An 18735-nucleotide genomic window follows, 5' to 3' on the forward strand; every position below is an offset into this window, starting at 1 on the left:
TGTCTGAGTGGGTGCGTTCGTGGTGGTGGGGTGGGGGGGGGGGGTGGGGAAGAGGCTCTGAAAACTGGGGATTCCCAGGCCGGGTCCGGAGCCCGGCTCCAACCCGCCCACGTCCGGGTTCCCCAATGACGCACTTGGATGCGCATGCAGCCCCCGCACGTGGGACTGCCGCCGGCAATTAAAGCCGACGGGATCCCACTTAAATCAATTAATTTGATACTTCAGGTCATTAGGAGACCTGATTTGGAGGATATTTTAGGAGGGGTGGGATTTCCACTTAACTGAGAGTGTTTCCCGTATTGGAGGAAACACTCCCAGTTGAAATGGACATGTTGCAGCCACCAGCCTGTGAAAGGGGGTGGGAAGAGACCCTCACTCATTGCAGGAGGCCACTCTGTCACTTTGGGCAAAGTTTGGCCTGCACCACCCCTAACACAAAAAAAAATCACAAACTTGCAACCTCATGTGTGCAGACACATTTACCTATCTTGCGGACCCCCTCAAACATACATCTTCCAGATGGGGCCGCCATAGCTGCAGTCATGACCTCCTCAGAGGACGAACAGCATCACCAGCCTCGCCGTCCACCTCTGACACGTGGAGCCCCACAACACAGTGCAGTGACACATCCACCTGCACAGCAGGAGGGAGGGCAACCGCAGAGAGAGATGCGTCGCGGAGGGCACTACCCTCGCCACAGGGTCTACAGACCGAGGCTCAGCTTCCTGGACCTCTCTGAGCAGCAGTGCACATGGAGACTCAGAGTCACTCGACATGTAGTCGTGGACATCTGCAGCCTCCTTGATGCCGAGCTGCTCCTGGCTGGCCCGAGCACCAACTTCTTACCTGTCGCTGTCAAAGTCACCACTGCCCTCAACAACTTCTCCTCCGGATCCTTCCAGGGTGCCACCGGGGACATCACCGGCGTCTCTGAGTCGTCTGCACAAAAGAGTCCTGCAAATACACCTACACCCACTCTGCACTGACACGATGGGTGGCATCAGGTGTGGGTCTTCATGGTGATCCTCAGGAAAGGGCATTATTGCACAAACCAGACAAGATTTGCAAAGACGTGGCAGTAGTGGTGATAACAAATTTTTATGTTTTTTTGCAAAACAAACAAAAGTAAATAAAAAACATGACATTTTGTCTTACACCCTTGTGCATCCCCTTTGTGCTCACAAAACCTTCGCCTTACGTTTACAGGAACCCCTACGTGGTGCTACCCCTGTGGCTTCAGCAGAGGTAGTGGCAAGTTGCTCTTGTGCATGCCCTGACCGATGAGATGCTTTGCGCGGACACTCTCTGGGTTTCGGTGTCAGTGAGGACCCCTCCAAAGACTGCTCCACCTGTACCTGTGCAGGGGCAGACTCGTCCACCTGGAGAGGAGGCAGCATTGTGGGTACTGGTTGAGAGGGGGGAAACAGGTGAGACGTGGAAGCGCTTTGAGTGGCGTCCCCACTTCCATGTCCCCTTTCGCCATCATCCGTCTCCTGGGCCTTCTGGCATCTCTTCTCCTATCAAGGCAAAACACAGAGGCATGATTGAGTGATGGTTGCATAGTGACCCACGGCATGCACTGGTGTGGGTGGAGGTGACCACGAGGGAGGTGCATGGGAGGGTGCGCGTGAGACATAGCCATGAGATTGTATGAGGATTGGGTTGCGTGGTAGTGTTCGAATGGGAACTGAGTACGTGCAGGCAAGGTGAGGATGATGGTTGAGTGGATATGAGGAGTGATGCGAGAGCATTGTGGTGGCAGTGCAGAAGGAGTTGTGTGGTGGTGGAGGTGATGTGGAAGACAGAGTGTGGGAGGATGCGTAAGTATACTAATTTTGGCTGACCTGGTTCGGTCATTAAAGTGCTTCCTGCACTGGACCCAGGTTCGGGAGATGTTACTGCTGTTGTTGACCTCCTCTGCCACCTCGAGCCAGACCTTCTTGTTGGCAGAGGCAGGCCACTTCCTCCTGTCTGCTGGGAAAAGCGTTTCCCTCCTCCTCCTGACCCCATCGAGCAGCACCTGGAGTGAGGAGTCCGAGAACCTTGGAGCAGCCTTGCCTCTGGCCTGCTCCGTGCTGCCAATTTGGTTGTTTGCTGCAGGAGGAGCATTGGAGGACTGCCCCTTTAAATAGGGCTCCTCCTGCTGACAGCCTGTGATCCAGGTGCGCATGGCTAGAACGGGAAACCCGGAAGCACAGGCAAGTACCTTCAATTAGGCTGCGATTGCGTGCGGAGCACCCTGATTTCACTGGGCGCGTTACTCACGCGCCCAGTCGACCCCTGCTGCCAACCCACCTCCCTCCTAATATCGGGCCCAAGGTCTTTGTGGAGAAGGCTGTACAATGTGGAAAATCTGTGCAGTAATACAAAACTCTGTTCACTTTCACATAGTTGAATTATTTTGGAATTCGCCATCACATTGCTAAAGGAAAATCCAGAAATGCTTGAAAGAGAAATGTTAATGGGTACAGGGAGTGACCAGGTGAGGGAGATTAGATTTTCTGGCTCATGTGTAGAAAGACACCAATGCTTACTTATTGACCAAATATCCTGCAACAGTCAATGATTCTTTGATGAAAGCTTCCCAAGACTGCTTTTATATAGGATTCCTGCAACAACTCCACTGAATATTACTCCAGAAACTCCTCACCCTTTTAGAACAGTTTTCATAATACATTAATTGATTTAATTTAGGTTTTTCAGGTCTAATTTAGAAACAGGCACATCTAACAATGAACAAGAAATTCATTTGAATCCTTTGTCAGACTGAGTATGTTGCACCCTGAGCTTAATAAAGATGATAATGCAATAAATCCAGGAGTGGAAAGTTACTGTAATGCTCCAGGTTCCATTCAGGAGGCCCGCAAGAGGAAGACCAAGATTTAAACTCTTGGGCTTTTTAGTATCTTTTCTAAAACAGTGATTATTACATAACTGTAGTGATTTCAGCAGATCTGTTTGCTACCCTGTACAGCCTCCTAGGTTGACTGCCTCAGGTTTTTACATAGTTGTTTTGCATTAGGGACTTTCCAATATTAAGCCACATGTATAGTGCTTAAGCCAAAACACAATTATAATTATGAATATCCTTCACCCTTCGTGACAAAAACATATACTGTAGAAATCCTTAAGAAAGGAGAAAAAAGAATTTGCATTTATAGTGTCTTTTATGACCATAAGTCCCTAAGCACTTCACAGCCAAAAAAGTACTTTTTGAAGTGTACCCAGTATTGCAATGTAGGGAAAAGCAGCTGCAAGGTCCCAAAAACAGCAATTAAATAAATGATCAGGTAATTTGTTTTAGTGATGTGGGTTGAGGGACAAATGTTGGCCAGGCTACCGAGAGAACTTCAAATAGTGCCATGCGATCTTTTACATCCACCGAAGGAGCGCCGAAGGGGCCTCGGTTTAACAGCTCATCCAAAGGACGGCATCTCCGACAGTGTAGCGCTCCCTCAGGACTGCAATGAAGTTTCAGCCTAAATTATATGCTCAAGTCTTTGGAGTGGGGCTTGAACCTCCGACTTTCTGATTCAGTGGCGCGAGTGTCACCACTGATTGATGGTTGACACCTACCTTAAAAGGAGAAGCTGATTCACTGGATACATACTATTAATGGTGAATGACGACCTTATGGATCATCTCCATACATAGTATAAAATACAATTTTTTGGGAGGGGCAGATTTGACTTTTGTGGCCAAGCTGAGGGATGTCAGTGATGAGGGTGGAACATTTTTCTACTTTTGACACCCAGAGTCAGTATCAACTATTCTTAAATTGGATATAGTGAAAGTCAACCCTTCTACACCCACCCTAATAACCTGCTGTAAGCTGGATTTATTGCACAAATGTAATGCTGGTATGAACTAATTTTATTTTGCACTGATGCCCAAGAAATTGTTAAGCAAAACAGTCTTGATTTACACCAGTCAGGCCATGCCCTGATCCTACACTTTAGCATTTCTGCAAAGCAGCCTTAAATCTAGAACTCAGTAGAGAATCAGCTCTTACGGCAGCAGTTCCCTCAGCTCAAACCCCACCCACCACCAACCCCCCCACCCCCCGCCCCACCCCCGCCCAATTTCCCACAGTAGCCATCCTTGGGCCTCCAAGTAAAATTGGCAGTCTGTGCCAAACAATTAACAATTTTGTCCCATGGACTTTTGCCCACTCAGAGTTGGATTATGACTATCCAATTTAACTTGGGGCTCATATACCCCAGAGAGCAGATTAATAGCACATCAGTCCAGCCTGGATTTGAACCCAAGGATTTTATTAAAAGTTCTGCACATTTTATTTTATAAAGTATATTACTTTTTCAAATATTTTAATTTACAAGACCCCTATACTGTGCGCCTTCCATTACCTTCAGGAGAGATCAAAAAAATTAACAAGCTTCCACAATCTGAAGAATCCAATTTCACCAGCATTACAAAACAGATGTAAAACCTGTGCATATTCTCCAGAGTTTGCTGAAAGAGCTGCTCAGCATATCGGAGTCAAAAGGAACAGATCCTTAAATAGCAATTTTTTTTAAAAGTGAGTGTTTATTTAAACAGAGGATTTTTTTTATTACAGTGTGCACACTGGTGATCTTAAACAGTTATGATTTAGTAGAACCCATAGAATTATTTCCATTAATAATTTATCTGGACTATCAGAACGCAAGGCTAGAACGAACAAGGGGTACTTTGAGCCTTGAGGAAATGACTGATTAGTTCTTGTTTTAATAAATGCTAGTAATACTGCCCACAGCTGAAACAAATAAGTACTTCATAACACTTTCTTGTAGTACAATAAAAATTAAAACAAACTTACACAATGAGGCGGAATGTTAAAAAGAAAAGCATAACTGAAAGCCAAGGAGTACAGCAATCAAATATTTGGGTAAAAACAAACAGAAATGCAGCAAATCCAACAACAGAGATAAGTGAAAACACAGGAGGGTATCCTGTATGGTTATAAATCCCAATTCAATGCCATAATTCCAAATCAAACAAGGGCCAATTTCACCCAACTGGAGGCACTCAAAAGAGTAACTTATGTATTACTCAGTACTGCCACTCGAGCCCATCTTTGCTATATTGTCTACCATATATCACATCACACAGCGCCAACTAGTCTGACCCTGGTCCACTGTGCATTTGCCCTCCCTCATTTCCACCGCTGGTGTCTGAGCCTTCAGCTTCCTTGTCCCGCACTCTGGAATTCTCTTCCTAAACTCTTTGTCTTGCGACCTCTCTCTCCCTCTTCAAAACTTACTGCTTTGATGGTGCCTTTAGCCATCTCTTATAACTTCTCCCCCTCTGGTCCCACTACAAATGCCTTAGGAAGTTTGCTATGTAAGCAGCATTATACGAGTTGCACTGTCAGCACGTTTGAAAATCAGTGGAAACACTATATTTTCAAGATATCTGATGGTGTTTAAATGGAAAGTAAATATGGAACAAAATGGGTACATTTTATTATGTACTGACAAGAATGGGGGAAGGTCAAGTTCAGATGAGTGCAGCAACTAGGCCTTAGCTGAAAAGCCTAAAGAACTTGAATTCATGCAGAAAAATGCAACTGCTGTAATCAATTAGATTACAAAATAAAGAGCTGCTTCAAATCAATCTCCACTAAATGGTTTTCTCCCTAACTTAGTCCGTGTTCAGCTTTCTTACTCTACTTGCCAACTGTAGTTGCAGGAGATAAGCCAGTATGCTTTTTTGCTTTTAAAATTACCTTTGGTGTTAAAGGTTAGTACTCATGTTCTACTTTGTTTTTGATGTACAAAAAATATCAAATTATCTTAACTGCTACTAAAAATGGATTGCATGGGGGTTTTGATCTGTAGTACTTTTCCCTCAATACACAGGAGTGCAGGACAAGGCTTAAAACACGAGTGCTGGCATGGTCTGTGAATTGGCAGCAAGACTGACCAATCACAAAAAAATTCTGCGAGTTGTGTGATCTGCAGCCGACAAACTGGTGGGTCTCTTCAGATAGGATTGACAGCTCAATAATCCCTGCGAACTTCAGACTGAGGCTTCTCAAATAGGCACAGGCCTCTTGACCAAAAAATTGTTACAGGTCTTCAAAACATACTGAATGCTATTGTACAATTAAATCCCTAAATTATAATAGTGGCTACACTTCAAAAGTACTTCATTGGCCGTAGAGCACTTAGGGACATTGAGGTTGTGAAAGACACTTCAAAAATGCAATTTTAATTCTTTTTATATCTTCATTTTGTTAAAAAATACCTTAGTTCCCATAGTACATCCTCAGCTTAATAGGAAATGCAAGATGGCAGCTAAAAGGATTTTGAAAAAATATTTTGGTCAATTTGAATGGTAGCTGTTGCTAACTTCCCATTTTTCATTTGTAGTTTTTTGAACTTTATAATTGGTGGTTTTAATTTCTGCTTGGTATATTTCCTATCAGTTGTGTTTTACTATATTTTTATGACTATGAACTTTGAGCCAGTCAGGTACCAATGCAACATATTCTTATCAAGTGTGATACCCAAGGTGTGATGGACAAACACGGGCTAGGAGCAATGTTCTTGTATATACTGTATTAGTAATTGTCTCGTGGCAAATCAGTGGATACACTAAAGTCTGACATCTTAAATGTGATTACTAAAGTGCAATATTTACAGAAAGTGTATGCCATAGGCAAGTCTTTTCATACATTATAAATATATCAAAATTAAGAACACCCAACTGGAAACCATTAACAGGACAGCAGAAAAATTCTTGGGCAATATCAACATTCCAAGATTTCTTGCAATGTTGCAAGAAAACCAATACACTAACACAAAAACTTATCTCATGCAATTGAACTTCACCGCAGCATTGAAGACACATTAACAGGACATTTGCCTAGGTTACCAGATACTACCAAGCTGATTTACAACAGTTGCTGTCAAAAATTCATTTAAGACAATCCAGAAGATAATCAAAACACTGGGCAGAAAAAACAACCTAATTCTCATCTCTATGGTAAGAGACTGGTTTAATATTGGCTGGGATAAGTACCTATTGTTATCATAGTCTTCAAGATATCTTAGCTCAAATCCTATTCTCTTAAAAACTACCTTAGATTTGAAATTCAATTAGATTTCATTCAAAAAATCTGAAAGATCTGGAGGCCATGTCCTGTTCTCCTTAAGTACAAAGCTTCCTGCCCCTCAATCTTGTTATAAAGCAGAGTTCAGTCTTTACTCAAGAGCCTCAAATACTGGTTACATTGCTTTGCCATCAGCTCTTTGATTGTGCTTTAGCATCTCATTATCAACATTTGAAAAAAATATGTATTTACATCACATGAAACAGAGTCCCCATTCCACACTTACCTATCAGTGACATCTTTAATGGGTCATGCATGTTCCCAAGCAGCAAGGTGATGAGCCAAACATCATCTATTTGCCCTAACATACCACCCATGAGAAAGAAGGGAGGGGTAAAATCAAGTCTCTACCTAAAATGCACTTAAGGACATAGTGACATTCAAATTGCCACAGAATCAAATGGAGTAAAAATATTTCCTTCAACAGATGAAAGGCTGCTTTTTTAAAAAAATGATTTCAGCATTTAACCTGTTATGGAAGACTATGCATTGGTAAATTTATTGAACTGATGTGGCATGGAAACCATGTCAAATCTATCAGCTTACACGTAATCATATGTTTCATTCAATTTCTAGCAGAACCAGTTCCAAATTTTTTTTTATTATTCATTCATGGGAGGTGGGCATCGCTGGCGAGGCTGGCATTTATTGCCCATCCCTAATGGCCCTTGAGAAGGTGGTGGTGAGCCGCCTTCTTCAACCGCTGCAGTCCATGTGGTGAAGGTTCTCCGACAGTGCTGTTAGAAAGGGAGTTCCAGGATTTTGACCCAGTGACTATGAAGGAACAGCGATATATTTCCAAGTCGGGTTGGTGTGTGACTTAGAGGGAACGTGCAGGTGGTGGTGTTCCCATGTGCCTGCTTCCCCTGTCCTTCCAGGTGGTAGAAGTCGCGGGTTTGGGAGGCGCTGTCGAAGTGCCACACTCGGTCAAATGCTGCCTTGATGTCAAGGGCAGTCACTCTCCCCTCACCTCTGGAATTCAGCTCTTTTGTCCATGTTTGGACCAAGGCTGTAATGAGGTCTGGAACCAAGTGGTCCTGGCGGAACCCAAACTGAGCATCGGTGAGCAGGTTATTGGTGAGTAAGTGCCGCTTGATAGCACTGTCGATGACACCTTCCATCACTTTGCTGATGACTGAGAGTAGACTGATGGGGCGGTAATTGGCCGGATTGGATTTGTCCTGCTTTTTGTGGACAAGACATACCTGGGCAATTTTCCACATTGTCAGGTAGATGCCAGTGTTATAGCTGTACTGGAACAGTTTGGCTAGAGGCGCAGCAGTTCTGGAGCACAAGTCTTGTTGATGTAGCTTGATGGACATTTGAGTGGGGACAACTGGGTTGGTCACTTTTGTGCCCTAAACAACTGTTTGTTTCCAGGGGTGGTGACAGTTCCCTGAAAACAAAACACCTCACCAATTAAATGTTAAATTAAAGCTGGTCCTAAAAATGGATATTTATTTCAATTTTATAACAATCTATACTGACCGTAAAACTGAATGATCAGAAAACCTGGAGACATTTTAGACAGTATTTGGTTCTGAAAGGGACAGGGAAAATCAACTTCATAGATGCCTCTATTTTCCCAACAGTAGTTTAAAATGCATGTAATTCAGTTTTTCTTGTATAAATTTTGAACTTAAGAATAGTAGACTTTATGGACATTTTTATTGTATTACATTGAAACAAACATTCCCCTTAGTGATTTTAGGTCTACAAGTGCTATAACAACAACCTGCATTTATATAGCACCTTTAACAGAGTAAAACATCCTAAGGTGCTTCACAGGAGCATACTCTGACAAAAATTGACAATGAGTCAAAGGAGGAGCTATTAAGACAGGTGACAAAACTTGGTCAAAGAGGTAGGATTTAAGGAGCATCTTAAAAGGAGGAGAGAGCGGCAGAGAGGTTTAGGGAGGGAATTCCAGAGCTTAGAGCCTAGACGGCTGAAGGCACGGCCTTCAAAAAGGTGGGGTGAAGGAAGTGGGGAATTCACAAGAGGCCAGAGTTCTCGGAGGGTTGTAGGGCTGGGGGAGGTTAGAGATAGGGAGGGGCGAGCCCATGGAGGGATTTGTGGTTTATAAGTTAAAAATAAATTCCAACATAGTATGAGTTAAAATAATCACTTCTGAATTACCCATATTTAGAGCTGTGCTAAGAACATAAATGTGTCTAATGCTTACGCTTGTTAGCATATACTATTTTCTAGTCAACCAGAATCAGAGGTGCTCATCTACTTTTCATAGGTGTTCTGAGACAAACTATTACCAATGAGCAAAGATAAATACTAAATTCAGACTCAAGCCATGACAAGATACTCACAGTGGCAACAATAGAAACATTTCAGCATAAATCTGCAAGCTCAGTAGTGGGGTTCTTAATGTTCTCATTTCAAAGTGATCCATGCCATTCCCAAATGGGTCACTGGTACAACAATCTACACATAACCAGTAATTGTTTCCTGTGGCAGGAAGCAGTGAACACCTAATGCACAACCAATTTTTTTAATTGACTTTCTGGCCACCATCATTTCTTCCCAGTGTGATTCTTGATCTTTCTGAATCACTTTCTCCAACCTGTGTCAGAAAAAAACATGGACATATGTGGCCAATTCAAATGGAAAACCAACTTTCTAAAAAGTGACTGAAAGAGAGACTTAATACACAAGGTGATTTATATTGCAGTACATTTCAATTTGTTCTTTTTATATTCCTCCCTTGCTTTCAACGGAATAGAAAATGGAGATATTACCCCTCTTTTTTACATATCACTGGGAAGACCCCTACAATTAAGCTAACAATACAGGATCGTCATCTGGCTAAGCATGTAAATCTAGTTAAACAACCATTAACTGCTTTAAAGATTTTTTAAAAAAAAGAACTTGTATTTAGATAGTACCTCATCACATCCTCACATTGTCCCAAACTGTTTCACATCCAATTAATTCCTTTTGAAATGTAGCCACTTGTGGGTGAATACAGTACCAATTTGCTCACAGCAAGATCCCACAAACAACTAATGAGATGGAGGACAAGTTAATATGTTTTTGATGGATAAATGTTGGCCAGGATATTGGAACATCATCTTACTCTTCAAATAGTCTTTTTTTTAAAAATCCACCTGAACAAACACACAGGACCTCAGGTTAATGTCTCATCCAAAAAATAGCACTTTCAACAATGCAGCACTCCCTCAGTGCTGCACTGTTTAGATCATATGCTTAAGCCCTGAAGTAGGCCTTGAACTCACCCACCACCATCTGACACAGAGGCAAAATGTTACCAACTGAGCTAAGTTATCACTGGGGTCAAAAATTCCTCCATCTACAATGTTATGCAAATTTTTATTAATAGAGACATTAAAATGAACCATTTATTTAATGTTTGTATCTGTATTCTTCCAGCCAGATATATGCTCAATGACTTACTTTTCTACTTGAAAGCAGAGATACAGTGCAGTTCCTGAATCAGTCAAAAAAGGTGCCCATCACTGGAATAGCAATATTAGTCAGTCTCCCTCTCTCTACCCCCTCCCCCCCCCCACTTCCTTGCTTCAGAAGATAAGGCCAGAGATTTAAATTTAGTTAAGCACCTCAGAGTTAACTTGCTGCACAGTAGAGGAGATCAATGCAATCATAATATTTTGTTAATAAGCCAAAAGTCAAGGGATTAATTACAAATTAAGTTCAATAGATGATCTCTGATAAATTCTGCCTCAAACAGTACGGTCATCATCCATTTCCAGTCTTTTGCGTCTCCTTCATGATTTGTCTCGCTCGCGAGGCGGTGAGGTGGAAGAGGCTTACACCCAAGATTTTGAAAATTTATTTTATCTCTAAAACGCAATGCCCAACTTCCCCAAAACCACATGATTTCTGATTTCGGGTCAAACATTTAATTTAATGCAAGAGATCAAAGACTTGGTCAAAACAAGTCTACCTGAATGTTTTTAGATCTTGGTAGAATGATAAGATCACTGCACATGGCTAACTTTCAAAAATAATTTTTGCTGGGAGCTTTCTCCTACTCTATATGTATGGCATTATTTGTGGGTGGTAGGAAGCTGGTTTAAGAAAGATCCAAATCATAACGATACCCTGTAGAATATTTTATGCAAAACACATTTTAGAATATATATTAACAGCATTGTTACTTTTTTTTTTAAATTACAAGACTGAAGATCTTCATTATAATTTCTCTCTGTCTCCCATTCAAAAAAAAGTCCAACTTCTACATTACACAGATTACTTCATTCATCAACTCCCTGAAGTGGTCTATTGGAAAATGCCTCTTTTTCTCATTTGCTATATACAGTGTCCCATAATATTCCAAATGAGAACCTATCCTTTTGTAGTTTCAATTTGAGAAAAAATATTGTATTGCTCTTGCAATACAATAGCCATGCTCTAATCTCCAACTGCAGATTCCTAATTCAGTCTCTCTTACCTTGTGCTATATAATGATCAGTGACAATTTTTGCCAATTCAATTAAAATGTCACCCAGGTGAACACTGGCTATCTTTGCTATGAATTATAGTCCCTTAGTGAAACCATGAGTGGTATAAATTTTATAAATACAATAAATGTCCTGGGGATTTTAAGACAGGTGAACATAATATACGATCATTTTAATATAGTACATATACCCCATGTCTTTTGCCATTGAGCACTGACATTTTTCCTTACTTGTCTTCTGACTCCTTAACTGAATTTTGAGCCTTAGATAGTTGATTATGCTACCAGGAAGCTACATTTTCTGTCAAATCTCCACCCCAAACCAAGCTCTCTTGAGCCTGGTTTTCTCCTTCACAGTTTTTTCAACTTCCCTTAACTAGATTCTTATGATTGGTTTCAACAAGCCAAAAGTATGAATATGAAAACATCAGTTGAGCCCAATATTCGCAGTCTTGGGTAGTACATTCGAGAAATTATTTTTTAAAAATTAAGAAGTCATTATTCTTAATTTCAGGTTTCCCTTCTTGGATAAAGCAGGAATTAAGACTATTGCTGTGATTACTGACATAGTCAATATAATCCAGAATGCAGAAAAGATTTTTAAAAGTCCAATTCTTCTACAAAACTTTGCAGAATTTTTATGAGATTCAGGAGATTAAAGGATTTCCTTATCCAGAATTCATGGGCTACATTTTGGATTTATACAGATCTTTATAAAGGATCATGTCACATCAAATGTGTCCCTCTACTTCATCCACTTGGGATTTTTTTTTAAGTTACTCAGCTTTTTGCACAAACTAACAAGTCTTTATACTAACTACATATGTTGCAATCTTTAAGCTTCAAGGAGTTAAATACTTCAGATGCAGCCTAAGGCACCAACTGCAGAAATTGCTGGAATACTTAACCTGCAGTAGCAAATTTCATTTTGTTTTTATATAGTTACTATATTGTTTATAAATGGAGATCATTGTGGTTATGTAACAAATGCCACGAGACAGCTACGGAGGCCCAAATACAAAATGGACCGTTTGGCAGCATGAGGGACAAATTATATATATATATATTTTTTAAAAAGCTAGTTCATCTCCCCTCTCTTAATTTAACCACTACTGCAGCTATTCAAGTCATTGAGCCTCTAATGGCTTGGAGGTCCTGTAGAATTGGTAGAACTCTCACTATATTATGCCGACATTTGTTAGAAACTGCCAGTTTTGATTATTTAAAATCAATTTTTAAAAAATTCGTTCATGGTATGTGGGCATCGCTGGCAAGGCCAGCATTTATTGCCCATCCCTAATTGCCCTCGAGAAGGTGGTGGTGAGCCGCCTTCTTGAACCGCAGCAGTCCGTGTGGTGAAGGTTCTCCCACACTGCTGTTAGGTAGGGAGTTCCAGGATTTTGACCCAGCGGTGATGAAGGAACGGTGATATACTTTCAAGTCAGGATGGTGTGTGACTTGGAGGGAAACGTGCAAGTGGTGTTGTTCCATGTGCCTGCTGCTCTTGTCCTTCTAGGTGGTAAAGGTCGTGGGTTTGGGAGGTGCTGTTGAACAAGCCTTGGCGAGTTGCTGCAGTGCGTCCTGTGGATGGTACACACTGAAGCCACTGTGCGCCGATGGTGAATGTTTAGGGTGGTGGATGGGGTGCCAATCAAGCGGGCTGCTTTGTCCTGGATGGTGTCGAGCTTCTTGAGCGTTGTTGGAGCTGCACTCATCCAGGCAAGTGGACAGTATTCCATCACACTCCTGACTTGTGCCTTGTAGATGGTGGAAAGGCTTTGGGGAGTCAGGAGGTGAGTCACTCGCCGCAGAATACCCAGCCTCTGACCTGCTCTTGTAGCCACAGTATTTATATGGCTGGTCCAGTTAAATTTCTGGTCAATGGTGACCCCCAGGATGTTGATGGTGGGGGATTTGGCGATGGTAATGCTGTTGAATGTCAAGGGGAGGTGGTTAGACTTGTTGGAGGTGGTCGTTGCCTGGCACTTGTCTGGCACGAATGTTACTTGCCACTTATCAGTCCAAGCTTGGATGTTGCCCAGGTCTTGCTGCATGAGGGCATGAACTGCTTCATTTATTGAGGGGTTGTGAATGGAACTGTGCAATCATCAGCGAACATCCCCATTTCTGACTTTATGATGGAGGGAAGGTCACTGATGAAGCAGCTGAAGATGGTTGGGCTTAGGACACTGCCCTGAGGAACTTCTTGAAGTGTACGCAGTTTTAAGGTAGAACTTGGTTTAAAAAAACAGATCAAAACTAAATTTCACATTGGTCCCTGAGCTTGCTGATTGCTGCCAAGGATGCTAATTGGTGTGTCCCAACCTGGGATGGGGAGAAGATGAAAATCAGCTAGGTTTCCCACTCCCAAATTGCCAAATGGTGATAGGTGTGTGTGTATGTGCGTGCACATACACGCATGCACTGACACACACATCGGGCAAGTTAAATCAGGCTCAGCTGTGATGTCCCTTCCAACCCTCGTTATCAAATAGACATCTAACATTCAATGTTTAGTTTCCAACATTGAAAACTGGCCATGAAGTACTGGAGTGCTGCTGATGCTATGGAATCATACTCTCGCATGAGTCAATATCTTCAGGAAAGGAGGAGTAAAAGGAAAGAATCGGAGTCAAAATTGCACAAGAAAAAATTAAATAAAACAATTGAGTAAAGTACAGAGCTGTAACTCAAAGCTCACGTTAACTTCAACAGATTGCTTAAGCAGAGACTAGATGTCAGTCATCAAAAGTTTACTTTAATTATGGTGTACAGCTCCTGTTAAAAAAAAATCAATTTATATTTAGTAATGGTAAATGGTTTAGCTGCACAATTTGTTCACCTGGATTAAAATAGCTGCCTGAAGAGTAATCGTTTTCCCGTAACTCTTACAGATTGTATGAGGTTTAGAATGGCTGCAACAGTGAGGCCTTTCACAACCAAGGCAAACAAAAACTTGCTCGACCCTCAATTCCAACTGATGGTCCCTGAAAGGGCTAAGACAAAATCAGAGGCTCTGACATATTGCCCTGGACTTCCTAGTCCTAGTATCAAACCCTTCCATGAAGTAGCGGTATTGTGGTACCAGTACTGGGAAGTCCAGGACTTCCTGGCAGAGTTCTCAATTCTGTCTCATGTAAATTGAAAGCCGAGCACATTTTCATTTGCATCACTATTGCAGCCATTCTGAACATCAGTTGCTTAAGTCACCAAACTTGTGTATTTCCTCACACAATAAGGAAAATTCAAGGGCTGTGAAAAGCAACCAGTTTTTTTAAAAAAATCTCTCACCAATGTTTTCCCCTCTTATTGTGAAAAAGTGATCCTTCATGATGGGGTACGGTTCTATGGGTACTGACTGCCTTCCAGAACACTACAGTGTCACGAGACTGACCAAATGCATCCTATATCCTCTTTATTCAAAAGTTGCAGAGAGAGATCTACTACAGGTCAGTTTACAATATTGACAGATACATAGCTCATTTATTTACATCAGAAAAATTATTAGTGATCCTGGGAAACCATCAAAGGTTTTGCACAGTAAACGCCATCACTTAAAATAAACCTCCAATGGAAAACAGCTTTGTCAATATGTGACGTTAATTATTGACTTTTTAAAATCAATTTCTTTTCTTACAAATTGCGCCGTGTAGAAAATAAATTAAAATTAAATTCCAGATGACTGCAGTGGAATAATACTGAGAATAATGATATTCCTGATGTGCTATTCCAGCGGTATGTGGAGATTGCTGGAAAGAAAAGCAGACTTCTAAAAGGGAGAGGGAAATAACAATATAGTCCTTTTTTTTCCACATTAACTTCAATTTAGCTTTTATTGAAGGTTGGTATTGTCCACAAGTGCATGCCATAGCATTTCTGGTTAAGTCTAAACATCTGTTCAGTTGCACAGAAGGGAAATAATACCTTTTTAAGGTTGTAGCAGCAGGGCATAGATATTAAATTTCTACTTTCATGCCAAAATTCAAAAATCATGAATTTCTCAGCTCTCGAAATGAAAAAGTACAGCAAAATGAAATACTTACCCATGCTGTGGATCAAGAGCAATAGCCCTTGGTTGATCAAGATCCTGCCAGAAAAGGACCTTTCGAGACATTCCATCTAAATTGGCAACCTCTATCCGATTAGTTTCAGAGTCTGTCCAATACAGCTTCTTGCCTAACCAGTCACAAGCTAATCCATCTGGTGAAACGAGACCAGAGATGATCACATTCTGCACATTCCCAGTTAGGTTCACGTATGTTTGTTTAATGGCTTCTTCACTCACGTCAGTCCAATATATGACACCTTCGGAGTACAAAAAATCAACCGCAGCTGCATCCTCCAGACCACTGACTACTACTGTAGATTCAGGTCTCGCTGTTTCTGCGTCTACCAATCTGACGTCCCGCCTATTAGCAAAAAGCAGCAGAGGTGATGCTATGGAGAAACAAGAAAATACAATTGGTTACCAGTTTTTACTTTATTTTACCACACCATCTTGAAAGTTCCCCCCCACCACCACTGCTTTTCTCTTTAAGATTCCTCCCAGGTCAAACATCAGATCCCAATCATTTGCTCTCAGGAGCAAGGCAGAACAGTGTCGGATGACCCATCCTCAGACTTTCTTCCCTTGCTGGCGATGCAACTCGCATACATTCTGTACCCCTCAGCGTAATCTTTAACTGATAGCAAAACATGCTAACATCCTGCAGCATAAAAAGTTGCTGCACCATTACATATCCCAAACAGATTGATCTTTAATATATACACAACTGTAAATACTGTTTAAAAAGTTCAAACGACGTGATCAAGAAAATAATCCCATGAGAAAACAAATCTACCAGCAGACAAGGCTACATATTGTACATTTTCGTGTCTTTATTTCTACCCACTCATTACTAAATTTCAGTAAAACTGGGGCAATACTTTGGAAGCGCACATGAATTTGGCAATGGAACAAAGGTCTATTATTTCTAAAAGCCCAGCAACTACTGAACTGGTATATTGCCCATCATTAGTTTACGCATATGATCTCAATCAGCAAACATCAGTATCCTAATTCATAAAATACTAGTTCAGTTACATTTTTACCGAACTAAAAAGTGGTTTCAAATGTAATATGGACACACTTCCACATTTAATTTCTTGGATGTATTTCACAAGGAGGCTGATTTATTGTGGCGTAGTATAATTTTCAGGCTCTCTTTACTGACTTATCCAGAATGGACAGTTCTCAGAGTTTATCACAGGTCTTTTCTACAATATACAATTTACCATACAGCAATCTTAGCTGTATGGAAGGGGAGGGAAAGAGTAACAGCCTTTCAGTAACTTTTCTCTGGAGGCAAAGCGTTTCTCCGTGGTTCCCACGGATGTGTAGGGGAAACAGAAATAGAAAAAAAAACATTCACACCAGCTTGATTAGTATATTGGTGCATCAAATCATCTCCAGATTGGCATATGTCTGGCAGGGGGATACCTACTCACCTTGTACAAAAAGTGGTGCTCACAAGTAGTAAATAAATGTAAGGAATCTTACAACACCAGGTTATAGTCCAACAAATTTATTTTAAAATCACAAGCTTTCGGAGATTATCTCCTTCGTCAGATGAATGAATGAAAAGGTTCTCAAATCGCATATCTTATACTATGTTGGGACAGCATCACACCAATCAAAAGGTGTCGTTGTTATTCAAACAGGCCAGTCACGGAGAACAGCACGTCCCAGTACACTAGATATACATTGTGTCTATTACACAGGCAGGCAGAAAAAAACTCAAAATGGCAGAGAGAGAGAGAGAGAGAAAAAAAAGGGGAAAAAAAATTATATGTTTTTTAAAATTCTCTCTCTCTCTCTGCCATTTTGAGTTTCTTTCTGCCTGCCTGTGTAATAGACACAATGTATATCGAGTGTACTGGGACGTGCTGTTCTCCGTGACTGGCCTGTTTGAATAACAACGACACCTTTTGATAGGTGTGATGCTGTCCCAACATAGTATAAGATATGCGATTTGAGAACCTTTTCATTCATTCATGTGACGAAGGAGATAATCTCCGAAAGCTTGTGACTTCAAAATAAATTTGTTGGACTATAACCTGGTGTTGTAAGATTCCTTACATTTGTCCACCCCAGTCCATCACCGGCATCTCCACATCATAAGTAGTAAATAAATTGAGCATCAAAAAAAGGCAAAACTGATGAAAAAAACTATAGAAAACGAAGACAAGGAAGAATTTAAATAACACCTTTCACATTCTCAGGTCATCACAATTTCTTTTTTAAATTAATGCACAATAGCAAACCTGTAGTGACCACTGACTGGAAAATCCTGGCACAACAACCTGGGTAATGGCTGGTCACAAATTAACCTAGCAAAGTTCTAATAGTAGCTTTTAAAAGAAAAGAAATCTTTGACTGAGCTATCTCCAGTATTCTCATTTTACACAACTTCTTGCAGTATTACAAAGCACAAAATAAATGCTTTCATCAGGAGCTTATAATTACAAACTTATCCCAGAATGGATAAATATACAGGGTTATAAACTAACCTATGTAACTATGCCAAATTTTGCTGGCTAAGTTAAATCGTGGTAGCTCCTTGCTACTTGTTTGTGCGCTGGAACAGAAGCAAGAAAGAAGAGAGAATATCCTAGTTAAAGTGAACCACTTCCTCTGATCAAAACTAGTACTATAAGTGGGGGATTTGGGGTGGGGGGGGGGGGGGGGAAGAGAATAGGGAGAATCCAGGAAAGAAGAAAACATGTATTGAAAGGGAACATTAATGTCAGGCAAGTACCTGCAAGAAATCGACAGCTTTAAACAAGATGATTACTGATTTAAAGTTATCCCTCAGTTCAAGAGCTCCTCCTAGCAGCAATGGAGCTTTATTTTAGGAAGACAGTTTCAATACAGGTATCTTCCAATGAGACGGGTTATGGGAAATGTTACAAATTGTTTCAGTATTTAGTTTTGCGGCATTCTTGTCAGGAGCTGTTACTTTCAAACTCAATTTTATATTGCTTTCTTGCAACAGATAGTATAACTCAACACGCAAGTAAACTTCACACACCTTTATGCTGGTTTCCTTCGACCAAAGCATGCACTTCATAAAACTATATTTAAAGTTTACTAAATTATTTCTTTAGGAGGGGAAAGAAAGGG

At 41.1% G+C, this 18735-nt stretch overlaps 1 protein-coding gene across 1 annotated transcript in view; it reads right to left on the bottom strand.

The window, feature by feature from the left end:
- The window catches only part of LOC137327968 (low-density lipoprotein receptor-related protein 5-like), a 229864-nt gene that overhangs the window by 181541 nt on the left and 29588 nt on the right, over nucleotides 1-18735 (bottom strand). The window contains exon 2 of the mRNA XM_067993981.1: nucleotides 15617-16010. Coding sequence (XP_067850082.1) covers nucleotides 15617-16010 — 394 coding nt within the window. The remainder of the gene's footprint in view (nucleotides 1-15616; nucleotides 16011-18735) is intronic.

This window comes from Heptranchias perlo, chromosome 12, assembly GCF_035084215.1.
Source record: "Heptranchias perlo isolate sHepPer1 chromosome 12, sHepPer1.hap1, whole genome shotgun sequence".
NCBI lineage: Eukaryota > Metazoa > Chordata > Chondrichthyes > Hexanchiformes > Hexanchidae > Heptranchias > Heptranchias perlo.